Source organism: Chiloscyllium punctatum, chromosome 24 (assembly GCF_047496795.1).
Source record: "Chiloscyllium punctatum isolate Juve2018m chromosome 24, sChiPun1.3, whole genome shotgun sequence".
In the NCBI taxonomy this organism is placed as follows: domain Eukaryota; kingdom Metazoa; phylum Chordata; class Chondrichthyes; order Orectolobiformes; family Hemiscylliidae; genus Chiloscyllium; species Chiloscyllium punctatum.
The window spans coordinates 53,933,693-53,958,849 of record NC_092762.1 but is presented as its reverse complement, the minus strand read 5'-3'; the positions used below and the strand labels follow the sequence as shown (position 1 = coordinate 53,958,849).

The following is a 25,157-nucleotide window of genomic DNA, read 5'->3' as shown; positions in this document are numbered from 1 at the left end:
CTCACTCATGCAGATGTGCGTTGCTAAGATATGCAAGCAGGCACAGTGCTTTGTGTGATCAGGCTGGTTTGTAAGCATGCAATCAGTTTTGATTTACACAGTTAAACAGCAGTGGTTCTACTTACGAGGAAGGGAGCAGTCCAAGTCAATTGGCAGCTCTTCACACTGTCATTAAAGGTGCACACTGAACCTGGAATATCAGGCTTACAAAACTGCCAATTCTTCATGTTGGAATACCTACCCAAATAAGGCAGCTCAGAGCCTATCCACAGCAATGCTCTCTCTCTTAGAGAGTTGGGAGTTTGAACTCCTCTTCAACAGCACTGCTAGAGGTGCTGCTTTTCACAGGAGCTGTCAGGTGCTGCCTGAAATTGGACATAAAAGATCCCTTGGTATCAGTTGAAGAGATTAATATTCCTCAGCAACTAAAACCAGATTAAGTGGCTATTCACTTCATTGTTGTCTGTACATTGCTGTGGGAGTTTGCCTGACAGACAACCATATTTTACTTCAAAGTGACTACCAAGAGGCTTAATGAGGCACTGCATAATTGCACGTCCCTTTAAGGCAGCATTAAATTCAGTACATTTGGTAGATAGTTCCAACTCTAGTCAGCCATCTTTGAAGTGTAGCATAAGTCAGAACCTTCGAGACAGCAAAAGAAATTCCCAGAACATTCTAAAGCATGTTTCAGTCAAGCAGTCACTTTTGAACAGTAGTCCCTGTTATTATGGCATAGTCAATTACATCTACACACAGAAAAAGACCTTTTGGCCCATCGCAACCATGCCAGTCAAAATCAGACACCTAATCCCATTTTCCAACACTTGGCCCATAGTCTTGGATGCCTTGGCATCGCAAGTGCACGAGTTAAAGATTATGAGTGTTTCTGCCTCCCTCAGCCTCACTGGCAATGAGTTCCAGATCCCTACTACCCTCTTGATGTAAAAGCTTTTCCTCACATCTCCTCTAAACCTTCTGCCCTTACCTCAAATCCCTCTGTGAGGGGCAAAGTTTCTTCCTGTCTACTTTGTTTCAGCCCCTCATATTTTTATCCCTTTCAATCATGTTCCCTCTCTACCTCCTCTGCTCAAAGGAAAACAATCCCAATTGTCCAAACTCTTCAGCTCAGGAAACATCCTGGTAAATCTCCTCTCCAGCATAATCGCTGCCCTCCTGTATTATGGCTTCTAAAACTGCAGACAATACTCTTAGCTGCAGCTTAATCAATGTTTTATAAAACTCCAGCATAACTTCCTTGCCCATAAAACCTATGCCTTGGCTAATAAAAGCAAGCATCCCATATGCCTTCTTAATTGCCTTTTACCTTAAGGGACTAGTGTACAAACACATTAACTTCCCTCTGATCCTTGGTGCTTCCTAGGGTCCTGCCATTCATAATGTACTCCTTTGCCACGTTTGTCCTGCTCAAATGCATCATCTCACATTTATCTGGATTGAACTCCATTTGCCACTGATCAGCCCCATATGACCAGAGTGTCTGCATCCTCCAGTAATCCAAGGCTACCCTCCTCATTGCTTACCATCCCACCAATTTTTGCATCATCTGTGAACTTACTGATCAACTCTCCTACATTCAAGTCTAAGCCAGTATGCAAATACAGTGGCCAATCAGTAAGGAGCAAGGTCCTACAGTGAAACAACTGATGGTTTTGATTATGGAAGAATGTTGGCCAAGATTTCAAAATCACCCCTATATTGTCAGCGGAATGTGAGAAAGGGCTGAGCTTTTCTTGTTTTAAAAAATATCAACTTGGGGTTCTTCATTACTCAATGGGTTTGGCGAGTAAGTAACTCTGCCTCATAGAACATGAAGACCCAGGTTTGGCTCTTACTCTATGTTGAGGTTGCTGATCCCAACCAGAATATTAGTCATGGTATTGCAACTGGTCTCAACATTCCTAGGTGGAGGAGGTAGCATGTGAGCTTGGAACCAGGGATGGCACAGTGGCTCAGTGGTTAGCACAACAACCTTGCATTGCTAAGGACCTTTTTTTGAACTTCAGTAGACGGATCATCCTTGCTTTCCCAACAGGGAGGAAGCAGGCACTTTAAAACGTGCAACAGCAATATGGCGCCTTTTTCCATTTGACATAAATGCATGTTTATTTTTCATGCACAGCTACATTTTTACAATACAATGTCCCTCACCATATGAATAATACATACCAGCCCTTAATCTTTGCTAAAACCTGTAGAGTCTCATAGTGCAGATATTGAAGGTTAAATTTCTTAAATTTTAAAGAACAAATAGTGAGCCTCATGTTCTTGGTCTCATCCTACTGAGACATTTGAGACAAGGCAAATGTGGTGAGCACCAGATGTTATATTTACAGGCACATCCTCTCTGCCTTTTGGAAATTCGCTCCTAAACGCAAATTATTAAGACTGTTTTGAACTGAGAAATTACCTAATTTGGTGGGGATTTGAAGAACAAAGGTGCAAAAACTTAAAATTAAAGCGAGGTCATTTAGGAGGGAAATCTTAGAAAGAGCAGAGCAAATCTGGAGCACTCTCCCACAAGGTGTGTTAGATATCGAGACAACTGAAATTTGCTCGACCTCGATTGTTCGGATTTTATTAGGTGAAGCACAGTACAAAGGGAGACGATAAAAGGGAAATAAGATCAGTTCAGCTCTCATGCAATTCCTATGCCTCTAAGTCCTGTTTTGAATGGAATCCCTACAGTGTGGAAGCAGACCATTCAGCCCATCAAGTTTACACTTACCCCTCTGAAGACCATTCCACCCTGACCCATTCCCCTACCCTAATAATGTTACCCACCTAGCCTGCACATCCCTGGACACTATGGGACAATTTAGCATGGGCCAATTCACCTAACTTGCACATCTTTGAAGCATGGGAGGAAACACACGCAAACAAAGGGAGAATGTGAAAACTCCACACAGACAGTCACCCTAGGCTGAAATCGAACACGGTTCCCTGGTGCTGTGAGGCAGCAGTGCTAACCACTGAGCCAACCTAATCTCTCCACCTTTAATTTTTAACTAAATGTCATCTCGACAACCTACCTTCATTCTCCTCTATATATTCCCTTGACTAATTCCAGGTTTGTAAAGCCACCATGAAGTTTGCCTGTGTGAGGGATGCTGAAATGTTATAAACAGTTATACTTCACTGACAGTCTCTGATTTAAACGGACACACCATGGGGAATCTAAATCAACTGGTGGCCTACTCTTTATTGCCACTATCCTATCATATATTTTTAATCTCTCTGCCTGCTCACAGCTCGTTGGTTCTACATTACTATCCTCAATTCCTGGGCTTGCTGTCCAAACTTAATAGCTTTCTTACTTCACTCTTATCTACACTTTTCACATTGCATAGGTACAGAAAAATAATTGTATCACTCTTATATTTTCCTCTGCAAATTGCTCTGATAATGCATTAGCGAGTCAGGATATACATTTAATGAAGATATGACTTTTCAAAAAGTCACTGAGGAAACTTATGTAAATCATATAAACATGGCAATGTCTCCATCCTTCCTATGGATCAATTCAAATTAACCAGACTAACCGATTGCCTGAAATCCAAACCATTTTATCCCTACTTGTCTGTATTGTTGACCCGTAATTTCATTTCCTCTAGATTTCTGCTCTTTTCACTTTTGTTATTTATTCTCATTGACTCTACAAAGTTTTAAAGCCTGAGTGAAATGGAACTAGCCCAGCAAATCTGATCCAGCCTTCATGTGACTTTAATCATGGTACAGTACTTGACTGATGCCCTCAGGAAAACTAAAAATGAGGAGCAAATGTGACCTTTGCATCATCCACATTCTGGGAACAACCAAAAAGCACTTCAATATTTCCAAAGGAATCTGATTTTATTGGACCTTTCTTATCATTTAATTCTGTGATTTAGATATGGAAATTATTGAGACTTATAATTTCTTGTTCCAAGTCCAAAGGCATTTTATTGTACTCTGTTTTAATAGCTGGTTTCCTGCACCCTTGCTCAAATCCTTTGTCTCGCAACTCAGTTTTTCTGTGTATTCATTCTCTTCTGCTTTACCATCACTTGCAGAGCTTTAAGACATCTTGCATCTATACACTGGAACTCCCTGTTTCAATCCTTCCCACAACACGTCTCTAGCCACCACAAAACCTACTTCTATCGAGCCATCTTTTCAAATACCCTTCTACTCCTAAATTCTGATCTGATGACCAAATATGTAGTACCTTGGAACATTTTGTTACATTATGCCTGTTGTATAAATATAAACTTAATTAATTCAAAAAAGAATAAAGAAAGGTTCCATGCCAAAACACCTTTGAGGGAATGAAGCAGAAAGGGTAGTGGCTGTTGTGCTGTTGTTGGTTTATTCAGGGTAAACACTGTCAAATAGCAATGGAAAGACTCTTTGTTTATGTTGACTGAGGGATGAATATTGACCAGGACATGTTGAGGATATCGCAACAGTTCTTCTGCAAAATTGTGCTGTAGAATCTTCGGCAACCACCTTTGAAGGCAGTCATATAAAGTACAGGATGTAATTCTAAAGGAGGAGTGAGAACAGAGGGACCTGAGTGTTTATGTGCACAGATCATTGCAGGTGGCAGGACAAGTAAAGAGAGCAGCTAATATGGGTATACAGTGTCCTCAACTTCATTAATAAAGGCTTAGAGGCTAAGAGCAGGGAGATGGCCCTTGCTAGACTTCAGCTGGAGCTTCGTGTACAGTGAAGGACGCCACATTGGAGAAAAGGTGCGAACACACTGGGCACATTGCCGAAGCAATTTACAAGAATGCTTACATTGAATCATGTTCCACTGTCCACACCGACCCTCAAAAGAGCATCCCATCCAGACCCACCACCCCCTACCTGACAACCGGAAGCGGCAGAGACAGGCCACTATAAATGCCGGAAGAAACAGCACTGAAGTGCTTCACAGGAGGCTCCCAAGCACTGAGGATGTCACCAAGACAGGGGACGAAACGTTTGCAAGACAAATTCCCAGCTCGGCGAACAGAACCATAACAACAGACTTAAAGACTTAGTCAATGTCACCTTAGTTCCCCAATTCAGCCTGATTGGTTGACAAATAAAGTGAGGAACTAGACTGTAGGAAGTTACAGGATTAATTCTCCAATTATTGGGAGGGACAATTGTAGGGTTGCAATAATTAACAACTAGCCTCTGTAATTCTGAACTAGAGATGTAAAAAGTCAGTCAACATTTCCATTCTTCATTATAATCAAGCGACCCCTGTTTGAAGGTGTTTGTGTGTAAGTGTTACGTGACCACAACCAAACTTAAGTACAATAGCCCTGTTGGTCAGATGATATGCAAAAAGTCACTGCCCAGGCTACACATGGGTAAAGTACCAAACTGTGCCAGGCAGCAATGAAACTGCACGCCACTTCCTTCAGAGGAGAAACTGCTCCAGAATTGGGAGTACAACTTTAAAGTGTTTTGCAACAGAAGTAAATATGAGGTCAGATAAATCCTTTTTTTTAACACAATGAGTGGAATTCATGGAATTCATTATATGGAAGTGTGGAGGAGGCAAGGTTGATTAAGGCATGCAAGAATGCATTGGATGATTATTTAAACAGAAACAATGCAGATAGTTACAGACAAAAAGCAGGAGATTGGCACTGAATCAAAATGCTCAGAGAGCCAGTGCAGACACGATGGGCTGAACAGCCTCCTGCTGCACTGTAACAATTTTGATTTTGTGAGATGTCTGCTTGCAGCAAGGTTCTGTGCTTGCATACTCTTACAACAGCTCAAATAAATAGTTTGATGTGATCACTCATACTAAAAGCGATTATTGTCTGATCTCAGGGGAAAGAAGATTAAAATACAATGCAGAAAGGATTTGCTGTGACATTTTCATTGTTGCGAGAATCACATTCACATTAAAAGACACAGGCTTTTTCTTAAAGTGAAAGGAGCTTGGTTCTTGAAATAGAAGCAGCCCCGTTCTCTCATTGAATATACAGCACAGAAATACACCACTTAGTCCCACCAAGCATGTTTAATATTTATGCTCCAGACAAGCCTTCAATTAATTTATCATATCTAACCCTAAGGCATACTTTGTTCTGTTGTGAAGCAAGTTTATAATATTTATTGGAAAGGCTCAGCAGGTCTGGAGAGAAATCAGAGTTAAGGTTTGGGGTCGCAGGACCCAAAATCTGAACTCTGATTTCTCTCCACAGTTGCTGACAGATCTGCTGAGCTTTTCCAGCAAGTTACATTTTTGTTTCTGATTTACAGCACCTGCAGTTCTTTCAGATTTTATTCATGACATTGATTATTTGTAAACTTGAACTCTAAAATGGACAAGGCTATGTTTAAAGTTTAATGTGTACTTTGATATTGTGTTTTATGAAAGAGAGACATAGATTTGGCTTCATTTTTGAGTTCTGAGGGAGATTGGATTGTCTGGAAAATGGGTTAAAGTAGACTTTTAAAACCTGAGGTGAATGGTTCAGTGCTTTACAGCCAAGGCTAGAAGAGAGAATAAAAGCGTTAGCAATGGGTCTCTTATGGCACAGGGCAGGGGAGTCAGAGACAGAAACAAATTATTTTAGAAATATGGAATTGTCTGGAGGGTCAAGAATGTGCAGGTTTTTTTCAGAGACATAAACAGGGCATTTGGAGTGCTGATGAAGGGTCTTGGCCTGAAACTTTGACTTTCCTGCTCCACGGATGCTGTCTGACCTGCTGTGCTTTTCCAGCTTCACCTCTATTGACATTAGGAAAAGCAAGGCCTGTTAAAGTGGGAGAGTGCTGTTCAACAGTCTCCAAAAGGTTCAGGACCCAGAAAAAAGGTCTTGAGTGGCATCGGACTGAATTCTACCAGAAGTCAGCTCAGTGTCAATTTTGGGGAATTTGAATTGAATTGAATTTATTTACTGTCATGTGTATCGAGGCACAGTGAAAAGCTCTGTCTTGCGAGCAATACAAGTAGCATAGATAAGAAAATAATAGGCAAACAGCGGCAAAAACAAAAACACAGGTACAGGCGAATGCTAAGAGTTTGTGAGTCCCTTCAGCATTCTAAAAACAGTAAGGTAGAAACTGTTTTGAAACCGACTGGTGCATGTATTCAGGCTTCTGTACCTTCTCCCCGATGGTAGAGGCTGTAGGAAAACATTGCCAGGGTGGGATGGATCTTTGACGATGCTGGTGGCCTTCCCTTGACAGCGGGCCTGGCAGATGGATTTAACGCAAGGTTTCTCTCGGTGAGTCCTAGCGAGTTTTTTTCTCACCTCATTGCTTATGCAACATTCCCCTATGGTGCCCTGCTTGTCGTATTCTGCCACTCACTGCTGGGGCTTCCAGAGATTCCTGGCACTGGCACCACCTTTAAAGACTAGCCGAACACCCAGTCAAGTGTCATCAGTCTGCAGTTGCTCTGCATGGTTCCTTTCAGTTTCCCAGTCTTGCTAGACAGAGGGAAACCGGCAGCATGCTTTAATGGTGGGAAACTGGAAGTCCTGGTGGATGATGATGTGTTGGGGATAGTTACATCTCCTGAAGGATGCTCTGACATGTTATTAACTGATGGGTGCCCAGAAGAGCAGAAAGAGAGTAGGAGTTGGCACGGTATCATTCTGCCCTTTGTATCAGGAAATATAGCTATCTAATTTCCATCCCGCGGTTGGAAGAATGGGAAACTGCAAATCAATGGAGTGATCTAATGTTATAATCATCTCCCACATGCAAACAGCTTCCTCATCACTCAATAGCAAGAACCTTGTCTCACTGTTCCACACTTCGTTGGAAAAATGTGATTTTTGCTGTCACCATTGAGAAGTTTTTCGCTAACCATCTCACATAGCTCACATATTCCAGGGGTTGGGAAGATTAATGTCAGTAGAATAAAAGATCCAGAAACAGAAGGGTATTGAAAAGATAGTTAGTGAGTTGCATTAGCAGTTTGTTGAAGGGTCTCTGGAAGAGGTAATAACTACTTTCCAAAAAGAAACCAATGACAGCAATGTCACTGAACGAGAAACTTTGAAACTGGAAACAGAATTTCCCTCACTGAATTGAGTACCTGTAAGATTTTGCTGAGTGTAAAGAGTTGAATCATTAGTTCAGATGTTTGTAATAGACTGTTTCAAATAGCTCTTGTTTAGTGTAATATAACTAGTTTACTTTTTCTTTTGTGTGTAATAAACTGTGATGTTATTCTGTTAAATGTACATTGATAGCCTCTTGCAAACATCGTCAGTGATTGTACACGACAGTAAACAAATTGCAAAATAAAACTTAAAGACTATCCAACCTAGAATGCACTTTGGGATCGGACCTGTCCAGTATTACCCACAACTTGGATCATTCTTCATGTCATTTGTTTTTCTTACTTATTCAGGAGATCTGCCTTCATTCACGAGGCCAACATTTATTGCCCATGCCTAATTGCCCTCAAGAAAGTGGTGACAAATTATCTTTTTGAACTGCTGCAGTCCATACAGTGTGCTATCAGGCCATTTGGCCCATTGAGTCCATACCGACCCTTTGAAGGGCATCCCACCCAAAGCCAACCCGATACCCCATCTCTGGATCCTACATTTTCCATGGCTAACCCACCTAGCCTGCAGATCCTTGAATACTATGAGCAATTTAGCATGGTAAAAACAATGACTGCAGATGCTGGAAACAAGCTTTTGGATTAGTGGTGCTGGAAGAGCACAGCAGTTCAGGTAGCATCCGAGGAGCAGTAAAATCGACCTTTCGGGCAAAAGCCCTTCATCAGGAATAAAGACAGAGAGCCAGAAGGGTGGAGAGATAAGCTAGAGGAGGGTGGGGGTGGGGAGAAAGTAGCATAGAGTACAATAGGTGAATGGGGGAGGGGATGAAGGTGATAGGTCAGGAAGGAGGGTGGAGTGGATAGGTGGAAAAGAAGGTAGGCAGGTAGGACCAGTCATGGGGACAGTGCTGAGCTGGAAGTTTGGAACTAGGGTGAGGTGGGGGAAGGGGAAATGAGGAAACTGTTGAAGTCCACATTGATGTCCTGGGGTTGAAGTGTTCCGAGGCGGAAGATGAGGCGTTCTTCCTCCAGGTGTCTGGTGGTGAGGGAGCAGCGGTGAAGGAGGCCCAGGACCCCCATGTCCTCAGCAGAGTGGGAGGGGGAGTTGAAATGTTGGGCCACAGGGCGGTGTGGTTGATTGGTGCGGGTGTCCCGGAGATGTTCCCTAAAGCGCTCTGCTAGGAGGCGTCCAGTCTCCCCAATGTAGAGGAGACCGCATCAGGAGCAACGGATACAATAAATGATAATGGTGGATGTGCAAGTAAAACTTTGATGGATGTGGAAGGCTCCTTTAGGGCCTTGGATGGAGGCGAGGGAGGTGGTGTGGGCGCAGGTTTTGCAATTCCTGCAGTGGCAGGGGAAGGTGCCAGGATGGGAGGGTGGGTTGTAGGGAGGTGTGGACCTGACCAGGTAGTCACGGAGGAAACGGTCTTTGCGGAAGGCGGAAAGGGGTGGGGAGGGAAATATATCCCTGGTGGTGGGGTCTTTTCGGAGGTGGCGGAAATGTCGACGGATGATTTGGTTTATGCGAAGGTTGGTAGGGTGGAAGGTGAGCACCAGGGGCGTTCTGTCCTTGTTACGGTTGGAGGGGTGGGGTCTGAGGGCGGAGGTGCGGGATGTGGACGAGATGGGTTGGAGGGCATCTTTAACCACGTGGGAAGGGAAATTGCGGTCTCTAAAGAAGGATGCCATCTGGTGTGTTCTGTGGCCAATCTACCTAACCTGCACATCTTTCGAATGTGGGAGGAAACTGGAGCACCTGGAGGAAACCCATGCAGACACGGGAAGAATGTGCAAACTTTCACGTAGACAGTGGCCCAAGGGTGGTATTGAATCCAAATCCCTGGCAATGTAAGGCAGCAGTGCTAACCACTGAGCCACTGTGCTGCCATTCTATGATGCCATGTGCTGAAGGTAGACCCACAATACTGTTAGGGATGGAATTCCAGAATTCTAATCGAATGGCATTGAAGGAATTGCTACTTATTTCCAAGTCAGGATGGTGAGTGGCTTGGAGGGGAACTGACACAGAAACACCACCCCTGCATCTGCTGGCTTGTCCTTCGAAATGATTGATTGTGGGTTTGGAAGGTGCTGTCTAAGGAGTGCAGCTTGTAGATGGTACACACTGCTGCTACAATGTATTGGTAATCGAGGGAGTGAATATTTGTGGATGTTTGTGCCAAAAAAAGTGGGCTGCTATGAATTGGATGGTGTCGATCTTCTTGAATGTTGTTGGAGCTGCACTAATCCAGACAAATGGGGAGTATTCCATCATGCTCGGGACTTGTGCCCTGTAGATGGGGAGTCAAGAGATGAGTTACTTGTTGCAGGATTGCTAGCCATTGACATGCTTTTGTAGCCACTGTATATATACAGCTAAAAGTATTCATTTGCTAACTTCTCTTTAAACATATCTGTGTTAATCATCTCAATCACTTTTGAAGGTAAAGATGGTACCTCTGATTGGATTCACATCTTTATGATCTCTCTTGTTGGACCATCCCGATAGGCCAGTACCCAATAGGCTGTTCCTTCATTGTCGCTGGATCGAAATCCTGGAATTCCCTCCCTCGTGACATTGTGCTTTAACCCACAGCGGGTAGACAGCAGTGGTTCAAAAGGGCAGCTCACCACCACCTTTGCAAGGGCAACTAGGGACGGGCAATAAGTGCTGGCCCAGACAGCGACGCCCACTTCCCACAAATAATAAAATTAAAAATGAAATCCTTTGAATGGTTTCACACTCACACTTGTTTCTCTAATGGGAGGGTAGGGTCCACCCTCTCAGGCATTGTCGAGCTGTGTTCTGGAGTCTGTGGCTTGCTGTATTTTGAGCCTGTGGCCAACGGGCTGAGCTGTTTCTGTTGTCTCAATCGGTCCTTGGCAGAAGGAGATGAGCGGTCCCAATCACAGCTATCAAACTGGACTGTAAAAAAACACACATAGAAACGTGTAGAGAATGAGGCCATTTGATGCAACCTCCCAGCACTGATTATTCGAAAAACTTAGCAAATTAGTCCTACACCCCTGCTCTTTCCCCTTCAAATTTGTCTTTTCCATAAGTTTCCAATTATCTTTAATAATAAACCATCTTGCACCACTCTTGAAGGCAAGAATAATACGTTGCTGCTAATCATATCAAAACCCTTCTTTTGGATATTAATGTTGATTTTTTTTCTTCTCTGCTCCAAGATAGGCACATTCCCACTCCTCTCCACATAAGACAAATTCCTTAATCCTCTGCTACGTCTTCTCTGGACTCTATGTATGGCCTTATCATCCCAATATAGGTTTCAGAGTCTCTACATCGTGCATTCCTTGCTTTCTGTCAGGCTAAGACAGGGAGGCTGGATTCCTCTTCACAGGGGGAGGTGAAGCAACCTATTGTAAAGCGCTTTTTGCTTGTGATAAGGAAGCTGTGATGATGCAAACTCTAACCAACATTCTGGATGGAGAGCGGGAAAAGGAGAGGGAATGATACTGAATTCCAGCTCTGTCAGGAGACCACAGCTGAAGCCAGATGGAACAGCCAGTCAGTTAAAATATGGACATTATTTGACCTCAGGCACATTTTAAACCACATGAAGAAGAAAAATAAGCAATCTATTGGAAGAGCACTGGGATTTATTATTCTCATTGAGATTTCACAATTAACAACACTTTCGCTAAGACTGTGCATACTCTCCATGGATGGCCCCTGCTCTGCTGAGCATTGCTAGCTTTTATGTTTTTGAACGAAGGTTTTTGTGCATAAAGGTGGTGTATTCAATTTTGCATTAATTTCACAGCTTTCGATAGTGAGGCTTGGCTAGTTCTGGTTATTTTAATTGCTGTTAAACCTTTCCTGGGGTTTCTGAGAAGGCTATGAACATCAGTTGCCAGCTGAGGGGACGCTATTGAAGATTCTCTTCAAAAGGAATTTGGAACAAATGTGTTTACCTTTAGCAGCTGACTAGAGCTCATTAAAAGTGGGCGATGCAAATAGCAGGTAGTGTCAGCGACCTCCTGTGCTTCAAGCTGAGACGGATACACTTACACACCAGCACAAGTGCACAGTGACAGGCAGCTGTTCCTGACTAGCCATTACTTCTTTGTTGGGGCAGGTCAGAGACATTCAGACAATCCCCAGCCTGCTGCACTGGAGTGAAATGGGAGAATAAAACAGCAAAAGAATACTTACAGATCCTCAGCCAAGACTTTGTCCAAGAAAGGAGTGAATGTAAACATCAAAGCAGGCCATTACTCAAAATGATTCTAACACATTCTCACCTGACACCAGTCTACTTGTTCCAATCTTTAAACATCTCTTCACAACCTATCCTGTGTCTGTACTTCTTACTTTCTTTCCTAAGCTATAATTCCCAGCTTATCATGATGTGCTTCAAGCTATTTTACCACATTAACAGTTGTGGACAAATGTAACCTATTGCTGTTACATCCAAAGATTTTTGACACTTGCCTCAAGCTCCATAAAAACTGAGTTAAGTGCTTGAGAGGTTTGCGAAGCTATAACCATTTGGAGAGGATAGGGGAGTGCTAGACGGGGCACAGCTGAGGGAGTTTTACCCAGTAACTGTATTGTACTCTATTTGGTGATGTTATTGTAAAAGGTGATCTCAGCAAGGTCAAGCTCAAGTGATAATGGGGAGCATTTAATGCTAATTAGGACACAGTTTTTAACGGCTAGTCAGCTCTTGTAGTGCAGTGGTAGTATCCCTACCTCTCACCCAAGAGACCTAGTTTCAAGTCCTGCCAACTCCATGCGTATCATTACATTTTTGACAGATTGAATAGTAAACATAGGACTATTGTGGTGCAGTGGTAGAGTCCCTAACTTTGAGCCAGGAGACCGAGGTTCAAGTCCCACCAGTCCCAGAGGTGTGTAATAACACTTCTGTACAGGTTGATTAGAAAAGAGTTTAAGGGCTGGTTGATGGGCCCTCTTGTGGGGTTTCAAGATCCATCTACTCCAGAGGTGTGTAATAACATTTCTGATTCGGAAAATAGGTTAAAAAAAAAGCTTTAAGGGTTGGTTGATGGATCCTCTTGTGGCACAGAGATAATGTCCCTATCCCTGCACCAGAAGGTCTGTGTTCAAGTCCCATCTGCTCCAGAATTGTACAATAACATTTCTGAACAGGTTGATTAGAAACATACCCACCGTGAAACTCACAGTGATGTCCTCGGATTGAGATGATTGATATCCAACAACAATCAATTGAGGAGTGACGAAAAAAGGCCCTTGCAGCACAGTGACAATATCCCTGCGCCTGACCTATCAGACTCAGATTAATACCGATTGTTCCAGAGGTATGTAATTACATGAAGTTTAGAAAGTATTTTCCTTCATTTCATTCAGTGTCAGACAGGCCTTCAGACCAGATTAGATTTTAACACAGATATAAGTTCAATCTTATAGGGTGCTCTTGTGGTGCAGTGGTAATGCCCCTACCTCTGAGCCATGTTCAGGTCCCACCCACTCCAGAGGCATGTCATAGCAGCTCTGAGCAGGCTGATGAGGAAAAAAAGGTGAATATTCCTTTAGTCTTTTCCACAGAAATTAGTTTGCAAAGAGTTTGCATTGAACTAAGAGATATAAATTAATCATTTATGGAAGTCAGACTAACTTCTCTGATGTGTGGATGAGTAGTGACAGTGGTTCAACAGATATCATAGATGAATGTTAATAACAAATCTATGCTGTACCTGATCTCGGAGCCCTTGCTGAGACAATGACAAGTAATTTCTCTTGATATCTTGGGATTGCTTTATTTAGATTAATTTTCTCCTCTGGGTCGGTTTCCTCTATTAAAGGTGTCAAAAATATTCAAATTGTTGCTTTCTTTCTTACCTCATGCTGTATGTACTTGTTCCTTTGCAGTGTTCTTAACTGTCAGGTGTGGGAGTATTGATGGCTTACTTGAGCTTGAGGAGCATTCTGAAGCTAAGCCTGATCATGCCCACACAGAGTCATAGAGATGTACAGCATGGAAACAGACCCTTCGGTCCAACCTGTCCATGCCAACCAGATATCCCAACCCAATCTAGTCCCACCTGCCAGCACCCGGCCATATGCCTCCAAACCCTTCCTATTCATATACCCATCCAAATGCCTTTTAAATGTTGCAATTGTACCAGCCTCCACCACTTTCTCTGGCAGCTCATTCCATACATGTACCACCCTCTGTGTGAAAAGGTTGCGCCTTAAGTCTCTTTTATATCTTTCCCCTCTCACCCTAAACCTATGTCCTCTAGTCCTGGACTCCCCAACCGAAACATCGATTTCGAAGCTCCTTGGATGCTGCCTGAACTGCTGTGCTCTTCTAGCACCACTAATCCAGACCAGGGAAAAGATTTTGCCTATTTACCCTATCCATGCCCCTCATAATTTTGTAAACTTCTATAAGGCAACCCCTCAGTCTCTGATGCTCCAGGAAAAACAGTCCCAGCTGTTCAGCCTCTCCCTATAGCTCATATCATGCAACCTTGGCAACATCCTTGTAAGTCTTTTCTGAACCCTTTCAAGTTTCACAACATCTTTCCGATAGGAAGGAGACCAGAATGGCACGCAATATTCCAACAGTGGCCTAACCAATATCCTGTATAGCCACAACATGACCTCCCAACTCCTGTACTCAATACTCTAACCAATAAAAGAAAGCATACCAAACACCTTCTTCACTATCCTCTGTACCACCCTCTGTGCGAAAAAGTTGCCCCTTAGGTCTCTTCTCCCTCTTACCCTAAACCTATGCCCTCTAGTTCTGGACTCCCCGACCCCAGGGAAAAGACTTTGTCTATTTATCCTATCCATGCCCCTCATGATTTTGTAAAACTCTATAAGGTCACCCCTCAAACTCCGATGCTCCAGGGATAACAGCCCCAGCCTGTTCAGCCTTTCCCTAGAGCTCAAATCCTCTAACCCTGGCAACATCGGCTTATCTCCAGCTGGGCCTCTAGATTGGGAGCCTTGACTAGTATCTCCTGAACCTAAGTTATTGTATAGGACAATGACTTTAAATGGGTTAATGTTGGGGAATGCATTAAGCTCTACCTGACATCATACAGGCTTGGGTCAGGATAAAGCAAAACATCTTAGGGTCTCATGGAGAGAAGACCTATATCCACAGGTATCCTCATAGACGTGGTAACAATGTCCAAGGAGCTTACGTAATTTTTGTCCAAATGTTTTAGGAATATAGGAACAGGAGTAGGCCATTTAGCCCCTTAAGCTTCATCATTCAGTGAGACCAAGGCTGATTTGTGGTCTAATTCCACAAATGTGCCTTTGGCCCATATCCCTTCACTTAACAAAAAATGTATCTCTCTCAGGTTTAGAATTAGCAAATTATCTAGCATCCACTGTCACTGTGGAAAAAGAGTTCCAAACATCTACCACCTTTTGGGTATAGAAGCCCTTCCTAACATCTCTCCTGAATAGGTTGGCTCCATTTTCTATGCTATACTCCCTACTTTTAGAAGTCCCAATCAGTGGAAATAGTTTATCTTTATTTACCCTGTCTTTTCTTATCCATATAGAGTTATAGAGCTGTATAACATGGAAACAAATTCTTCAGACTAAATCATTCATGCTGATCAAATGTCCTAAATTAATCAGGTCCCATTTGCCAGCATTTGGCCAATTTCCCTCTAAACTCTACCTATTCATATACACATCCAGATGCCCTTTAAATGCTGTAATTGTACCAGCCTCTAATACTTCCTCTGGCAGCTCCTTCCATACACGCACCATCTCTTGAAGACTTTGGTAGATTACCCCACAACCTTCTAAATTTTTGAGAAAATAGGCCTAATTTATATAAAAACCAAAAGAACCATGGATGCTGAAAATCTGAAACAAAAACAGAAATTGTTGGAAATTCTCAACAGGTCTGGCAGGATCTGGAGAGAGAAATCAGAGTTAGAGTCTTGGGTCCAGTTCTGAGGAAGGGAAGTGTCACTGGACCCGAAACATTAGCTCTGATTTCTCTCCACAGATGCTGCCAGACCTGCTGAAAATTTCCAGTAATTTCTACTTTTCTTCCTAATTGTATGACCTTTCCTCATAATTTAACTTCTGAAATCCAGGTATAATGCTTGCAAACTCAGGTTGTATGCCCTCCAAGGTTAATATATCTTTTCTCAGGTGTGGTGCCCAGATGTGCTCATAAGCAGATCATGCAGTGAATTACATCATGTTAAGACAACATCCTTTTCTTGGAAAGGCTCCCTACTGGTTGATGCTTTACCACCAAAACAAATAGGTCCCTTAATCCCTGTCAAAGAAAGGGGAATGGTGACAACCTTCATAGATACAACATAGTGTTTTATTTCCCCACCACACTGATTTGGAGTATCAAACTTGGTTTGAACTGAGGAACCTTTCTGGTATCTACTTAACAAGTTGAGTCACCAAGATTAATTGATATTGAGAACACAGGATGGGAAAACTTTCTCTTTCCTTGTATTCATCTCCCTCACACTGACAAGCCTGAAACATTACCAAGAAATTCTGAAAAACTCAAAGTAGGCATGATCTGTGAAGTTTAAGATCATGACCATAATCAAAACAACCCCTACAGTGTGGAAACAGGCCATTCAGCCCCTTAAATCCACAGTGATCCTCCAAACAGCATCTCATCCAATTCCTGTAAACCCACATTTCCCATGCCTAAACCACTTTGCCTGCGCTTCGCTGGACACTATGGGCAATTCGTCTAACCTGCACGTTTTTAGACTGTGGGAGGAAACCCACGCAGACACAGGGAGAATGTACAGGTTTCCGCACAGGTGGAATCGAACCCGGGTCTCTGATGTTGTGAGGAACCAATGCTAACCACTAAGCCACCATGCTGTCATACTAGCTGGCGGTCATTTCCACTTGGAGCCCAATTTATTTTGAACAGATCACTCTTCTCTCAGAAACTTCAAATTTGATCATAAGGTCACAAATTATAATCGCCGAAGTAGGGCATTCAGCCCACTGAATTTGCTCTGCCATTCAATGAGATCAAGGTTGATCAATTCTCAGATCCACTTTCTACCTTATCCCCATTAAGGTTGATTCCCTTGCTGATTAAAGATCTGTCTATTTCAACCATAAATATATTTAATGACCCAGCCTCAATGGTGCTCTGCAGGAAAGAATTCCAAAGATTCATCTCCACTTTAAATGGGTGATCTCTTATTCCGAGATTATGTTCTCTGGTGTTAGACTCACTCACAAGAGGAAACAATCTCGCCTCATCTACTCTATCAAGTACCCGAAGAATCTTATATGTTTCAATAAGGTCTCCTTTCATTCTTTTACAATATAATGAGTTCAGGCTCAAGTTACTCAACATCTCATAAGAAAATCGACCTATATTGTAAACAACCTAGTAAATATTATCTGGACTGCTTCACAAACTAATATATCTTTCTTCAGTTCTGGACCAAAACTGTTCATGGTGTTCGAGGAAATGGTCTAAGTAGCACTGTATATAGATTTAGTAACACCTTCTTATTTTTATACACCATTCCCTTTGAAACGAAGATCAATGTTGGAAAGTTGAAACCCCAGTTTAACGTTCATGGGATACTGATTCGTATTCCACCATTGTGAAACTTCAATTCAACAAAAATCTCAGAGAAAGCCTCTGGTCCAATGATAGCTATGTAATCACATGATTACAGTAAAAACTCTTTTGGCTCATTAATGTCCTTTAGGGAAATAAATCTGCAAACTTTGCCTGATCTGGCCTACACTTGATGCCAGACCTGCAGCAGTGCGACTGGCTCTTTACCACAGTTCATGCAAGTAGGGGTGGTCAGTGAATGCTGGTGTAGCCAGTGACACTCAGAGTCCATGAACAAATAAAGAAAACCTTCTCTATTAATTTGCCTTCCCAACAATTCTTGTGTCATCCATATACTTGGTGATTGTAAATTCCCTTCCATCCATCAGGTTATTAATACATATTATAATTAATTGCATGCCAAATGCAGATTGCTGTGGCGCTCAAATAGTTGCAGATTGCCATCCTGAATGGCACCCCTTATTCCAACTCTCTTCTTCCAATAGTTGCCCAATTCTCCTTCCAGATGAATGTACTCCCTCCAACATCACATGCTTTTATCATATTAAGTAGCCTTATACAGAGTACTTTACTGAATGCCTTTTAGAAATCCAACTATATTACGTCTCCTGCTTTTCATTTATCTATCCTACTAGTTGCCAGCTCGAAGAATTCTAACACATTTGTTAGGCATGATTTCCCCTTAATGACTCCATGTGGACTCTGCTTGACTATATTATGTTTTCTAAATAATCTACCATTATGCCCTTTATCACAGATTATAATATTTTCTCAATAACAGGTAGTAAGCTAACTGGCCTATAGTTACCTGCTGTTTTATTCCTCCTTTTTGGCAGTTTTACAATCCCCAGGGATATGTCCAGAATCTAAAGGAGCGGGGGTGGGGGTGGGGGGGTAGGAGCGGGGGTGGGGGGGTAGGAGTGGGGGTGGGGGGGTGGGTGCGGGTGCGGTGGAAGTGTGCTTACTACCGGTGCACCAACTATTCCTGTAGCAGCTTCCTTTAAAGTTCTATGATGCAACCCTAATCAGGTTCAAAAGGCCTATTAGCCTTTAGCACCATGAGCTTCCTTAGTAAATGTTCTCTAATGTTACTTCTTATGTTTATTTCCTCCCTCACAATGGGAAATATGAGGCTTTTTCCCAGGGTGGAGGGCTCAATTACTTGGGAACACAGGTTCAAAGTATGCCTGAGGAGGAGGGGGCAGAGGTGCAGAAGAGAGAGTGATAGAGAGAGAAGTTTAAAAGAGATGTAATGGGCAAATTTTTCACACAAAGGGTGGTGAGTGCCTGGAAAGTGCTGCCAGAGGAGGTGGTGGAAGCAGATACAATAGCAGCATTCAAGACACACCTGGACAAATACATGTCTAGGAAGGAAATAGAGGGATAAGGATTCTGTAAGTGAAGGCAGTTTTAGACTGAAAGGCCTATTCCTGTGTTGGCACTGAAAGACCTGTTCCTGTGCTGTACTGTTCTTTGCTCTATGTCCTTGATCAACCATGTTGGGTTATCCCCTTTCCAGAATTCTTCTTCCTCACTGGAATATATCTTTACTGTGTCATGAAGTATTTTTTAAGAAGTATTGTTTCTCAACCATCTTTGCTGATACCCGTTCCCCACCCCACCCTTCCTAATCCACTCTAGTCATCTCTGCTCTCATCTTGATGTAATTATCTTTAGATAACCTTAGTACAGGTGATTCCAAGCCAAGCTTCTTACTCTCAGTCTGAATGTTACATTTTACTGTGATGTGATCACTGTTGCCTCGGAAATCTTTCACTCTGAGATCATTTAATACGCATGCCTCATTACACATTACACGATCCAAAGAGTCTGGTCCCTGAATGGATCCATAATGTACTACAGCAGCGGTTCAAGAAGGCAGCTCACCACCACCATCAAGGGCAACCAGAAATGGGACAATAAATGCTGGCCAGCTAGCGATTCCTACATCCCACAAATAAATAAAAAGTAACTCCTGGGAACAGTTTTGGTCCCCTTATTTAATGAAAGATTCATTTCATTGGATGTAGTGCAGAGAAGGTACAATAGGATGACCCCTGTATGGAGGAATTGGCTCGCGAGCAAAGCCTAAACAGTTTGGGACTCTACGCTTTGGAGTTTAGAAGAATCCGAGGTGATTGCATTGTAACACAGAGAAGTCTTAAGGGGTTTGAAAGAGTAAATACTGAAGATGCTTCCCCTCATGGGAGAGTTTAGAACCAGGGGGTATAGTTTCAGAATATAGAGTTCTTGCTTATATTTAAGCTGACATAGGTAGATTCTTGATCAGTCAGGGTGTCAAGGGTCATGAGGAGAGGGCAGGAAATTGGATGTGAAGAAAGTTGGATCAGTCATGATCCTATTGAATTGTGCAGCATGCTCAAGAGGCCAAATGGCCAACTCCTGTTCCTATTTCTTATGGTGTTATGGTCTACAGACATTCTGTTCTAACAAAGCCACCCCACCACCATTTCCTTCCTGCCATAGAAAAATGTTCCAAGACATGAGATTGATCTACAGAAACTAATCAAGGTTAAGTTGAGCATATGACTCTGCACACAGCCATGGAAACAACTTACAGGCTAATTTACCACTACTGACTACTGCAGATACATTACCACTACAGGCAATCACAACCCTTCACTACATAACTGAAAATGATTTCCAAGTATAGATATAGCTTTTTTTTATACATTCCTCAATGACTTTTTGGATTAATTTAGAGTCATAGAGGCATACAGCATGGAAATAGGCCCTTGGCCCAACTTGTCCATTTCGAAAAGTATGGCACTGGAAAAGCACAGCAGGTCAGGCTGACAGCGTAACCTTCCCAAAATTCAAGGGGCTAGACTGATGGCCTATTTCGCTTCATGACAGCTGTGATGTAGCACTGAGGACATGAACACACAGGCACTTATTGAATGAACAAATCATTTGTCTGTGATTCCTGATGAAGGTCTTATGCCCGAAACAGCAATTCTCCTGCTCCTCGGATGCTGCCTGACCTGCTGTGCTTTTTCAGCACCATAGTGTCTGACTCTGACTCTCCGGCATCTGCAGTCCTCACTTTCTCCCAACTTGTCCATGCCAACCAAATTTTCTAAACTGAACCAGTCCCATTTGCCTGAGTTTGGCCCATATCCTTCTAAACCTTTCCTGTTCATGTACCAGTCCAAACGTCTTTTAAATGTTATAATTGTACTCGCCTCTATCCTCAGGCACCGCATTCTATATGATAACACTGTCCTCAGGTTCCACTTCCCTCTCATCTTAAACCTATGCCCTCTCATTTTGGACCCCCTCCCCACGCAGCCCTGGGGAAAAGACCTTGTTTATTTACCCTGTCTAATGATTTTGTAAACCTTTATAAGGTCACCCCTCAGCCTCCTACTCTCCATGGGAAAAAAAATGTCCCAGCTTATCCAGCCTCTCCTTGTAACTCAAACCATTCAGTCTCAGTATCATCCTTGTAAACCTGTTTTGCACCCTTCCCAGTTTAATAAATTCTCTCCAGAAGCAGGGCGACCAGAATTGCATGCAATGTGCCCTGCCCAAAGTCGATAATGATGTTCCAACTCATATGCCCAATGCTTCAGGTGATGAGGGCAAGTGTGCAAAACATCTTCTTCACCACCCTATCTACCCTGTGACACCACTTCCAATTAACTATATACCTGCACTCCTGGGTCTCTTATTGGACAACACTCCCCAGAGCCCTACCATTAACTGTGTAAGTCCTGCCCTGGTTTGTTTTACCAAAATGCAATTCCATGCAGTTATCTGAATTAGACTGCATCTACCACTCCTCAGCATACAGGCTCAGTTGATCAAAATCCTATTGTACTCTTAGATAACCTTCTTCACTGTCCATAATATCACCAATTTTGGTGCCATCTACAAACTTACTAACTATGCCTCCTCTATTCTCATCCAACTTGTTTATATAAATGATGAACATCAGTAGACTCAGTACTAATCCTTGCGGTGCACCACTGGTTACAGGCCTCCAGTCTGAACAATCACTTCTACCATCATCCTCTGTCTCCTACCGTTAAGCCAATTTTGTCTCCTATTGGCTAGCTCTCTCTGGATCCCGTGTGATCTAATTTTATTAATCAGTCTACCACACAGAATCTTATAAAAGGCCTTGCTAAACAACCTATTGCTCTGGCTTCAATTCTTCAGAAAAATTAAATTGATTTTAGTTAACTATTCAAGAATCAAACAACTTGAGCACTAAAACATGTATGACGAGGCAACAAACTAGCAGCAAAATCACAGACAAATGCTTTGTTCATTCACTAAGTGCCCGTGTGTTCAAGTCCTCAGTGCTACATCGTAGCTGTTGTGAAGTGAAACAGGCCATCAGTCGAGCTCCTTGAATTTTGGCCAGGTTACGCTGTCAGCTCCTCCACGGGTAGCAGTGATCGCTTGTTAGCAGACAACGCTGGAGGGCATGAACGGACATTGGCTTGAGAGGCTGCCCTCTGAGTTGCATTCAATTAAGGAAGTGAAAAATATATCTTCAGCACAAGAGGCAGAAAGCCCCAGAAGGTTAGATTCCCTCGAGGCACGTCTCTGATATTGCTGAACAGCTAGCTACACATAATAGCGGCTGACTTCAGTTTTGAATATCTAGATTCTGGTCCTCAGCTACAGCAGGCAGGAAAAATGGATGAAAGTTATAGAATGCTGGAAAACTTGCCAATTACAATTAAAATTGGAAGACAATAAAATTTCATAACGGTTGTGTAAATCTGCTAACTTAATATTGTACCTAAAGAAATAAACTTTACCAAAAGACACATATGATGTTGACTTTGATTGGTAGAAGAAGCCAGTTTTATTCTTGTGTCAGTCACTTTGATGTGTCACAGTTCAAAAGATTAAGTCAACAGAAAGCAGATGGAACTCTCCCTTTATTTCACCTAAGGACAGAGTCAATCCATGCTTTCTGAAGCATGTTTTGAGTTAAATACTGAAGTATAAGTGATTCATATATATTGCAATACACATATATATAATACACAAATATAGGTATATGCATATATAAAAAAACCTGGGAACAGGCAATTCATTGTGGAAAGGTACAGGTATGGGGACTGGGCAAGGGATGATGGGGTGTGAGGCAATTCCATGCAAGCAAGCTTGTGCAGAGTTGGGGGGGGTGATGGGAAAAGCAAAGCAAGCAATCACCTTCATCGCTCACTGAGTCATCGTCTAGCTGTCCCACAGGAGGGGGCCAAGGGAGCTCTTTAATTTCCTTAATCTCTACTGCAATGATGATCATGGACAGGTTGGCGAGACAAAGGGGGAGAAAAGGTAGGAGAAAAAGGACAGAAAAAAGCTGAGAATGGTCAAATGAAGACGGCGTATCTCTCTATTCAGTGTTGATTTTTTAAAAATTAGCCAAGTGCCCACTCTATGCATCTTAATGATAAACAAGAAAAAAAATGACATCTTTCAACTGCTACCCCATACCATACCCACTTTGGTGCTATTTCGTGTTAATGCTCCCATACTTTGTTTAATTTTATTTGTTTGATTAAAAATATCCAACGATAGAAACTGTTTATTGATTATTAATTATTGATATTATTTATAGACAATCCATTCTTAGATGGAGGTGTCAAACAACTAGCACTTTCAGGTGAGTGGGAAGGGCCAGGAAATTTAAACACAATGGTACAAACTTCGACCCATTCCACTGTATTTTCAGGGTCTTAATCTTCTTCCAGACATGCTTTCTTCAATACTTCAAAAGTAAAAGTTATTGCATACTCTTTTTACAGGACTTCCAAAATTTAGAAGCTGTACTCAGGTCCTCCTTCTTAAAATCTGTTCTTAAATCCAAATTGAATCAGATTTCTGAGAGAGTGGCTCCGAGCATTTTACAGACAGGTTAAAAGAGTAAAAATACTGAGGTGGGGTATCAATATGGAAGGATTTAAGGAAAACCTATTGAGCTGGGAACCAAGTGACTTTCAGGAGGGTATTAGGGAGAATGAAGGAAGAGAAACAATTGCCAATCATGAAAAAAAAGACCTGATTATTGTCTTGGGCTGAAGAAATGCGAGCCTGATTCCGAACACAGCTTGTCCTGTATTTTGTTTGGATGTGGACAGGGTTATGGGGAGATTTGGGACCCCCTTTGGATGTAGATTCAAGTTCCAGCTCAGAGGAGGTTGGGTGTAGAGTCAGCCGCTGATTGGATCCATGCTTGGCCCAATTAAAAGGGATAATTAATCCCATACTCACACTGGTATCCTTGGAAATGATCAAGAACTGGGAAATATTTGATAGAGACAATGCAACAAACTTGTTCTCTGGATGTTGGGACTGTCCATTGTAGAGAGATTGGGAAAACTGGGCCTGGGGATTCTCTCAACTTTCGAAGAATGAGAGGTGATCTCACTGAAACCTACAAAATACTTCAGGAATGGACAGGGTAGATCCAGGTAATATGCTTCCCTGGTTGGGGATATTAAAATCCGGGTTTATAATTTCAAAATAAGACGGTTGTGAATCTTAGAAATTCTCCATTAAGAGGCCTGCAGAATCACAGCCATTGGCTATGTTTAAAGTAGAGACTGATAAATCTCTAAATGCTAATAATCTGAAGAGACAATTTAGGGAAAAGCCATTGAAAGGGATAATCAGCCACAATTGTATTGAACATCACAGCAGGTTTGATGAGCTGAATGGCCTACTCCTGCTCCCATGTTCCATTGTTGACACAATCAATGACTGAAACAGTATATCCAATGAGGTTTGGCCTTTTCAATCCTTTTGGGTTAGGTAACCAAGAGCTACAGCTGTGTCCACTCTTCCAAGCCAATGTTGCCAATCTACCCTTACCTCTGAGCAGATGACTTTATCAATTCATCAACCTTTGGGCTTAGCTGCTGTACTTCCCCAAGCGACTCCAACCATTTCACACTCATGACACCTTCTCAGTACATTCCCTTTCAGATAAGGCACTGAGAACTCCCATGTCTATCAACAAGAAACTGCATAAAGCAAGCCATTTAGGACATAGATCAGTGCTGTGTCACTTGACATGCAAAGCTTAAGACACCAAGTCTTGCTAGGTTAATCCTTTCCTCACACACCAAGTAACCCCGTTCCCTGAATTGTACCACATTAATGATTGGATGTGCCAAGAGAATCACACATCCAAGCCCATGGGCATCCTCTGTTCTTAGCCCAAAATGTCTGGTCCAGATAATAGCAGAGGGTTCCAAGGAAACAGCAGCACTAGATTTAGAGAGCATGACCTAAGCTTCCCCTGATAGAGGTGTATGCCTACAAAGGCATATCCACACGTCAAAGGCTCAAGCTGCCTCCTAACTTCACCAAGGTAACTTGGAGGTAGAAAGCAGAGGTGGGTCCATTCTGACAGGTCTGTAGAAGACCTGTAGTCAACGCTGCATGCATTTTAGTAACCCACATGACAGCAAGGTGAGCAAAAAACTCCCATCACACAGCCTGGACTTGTTGCTTGTAGCACTCATGGCCTCAAGGACAGATAGCTTCTG

At 42.5% G+C, this 25,157-nt stretch overlaps 1 protein-coding gene across 4 annotated transcripts in view; it reads right to left on the bottom strand.

Annotated features, from left to right (window-relative positions):
* Positions 1–25,157, bottom strand: part of LOC140494547 (SH2 domain-containing adapter protein F-like) — a 293,506-nt gene that overhangs the window by 68,535 nt on the left and 199,814 nt on the right. For 2 of the 4 annotated variants that reach the window (XM_072593833.1, XM_072593834.1), the window contains exons 5-6: positions 22,816–22,893; positions 10,790–10,967 (exon numbers count right to left, since the gene is read on the bottom strand). In XM_072593833.1, coding sequence (XP_072449934.1) covers positions 10,790–10,967; positions 22,816–22,893 — 256 coding nt within the window. Of the gene's footprint in view, positions 1–9,958; positions 10,333–10,789; positions 10,968–22,815; positions 22,894–25,157 lie in introns of those variants that run through there. The other 2 variants (XM_072593836.1, XM_072593835.1) reach the window with 2 other exon arrangements.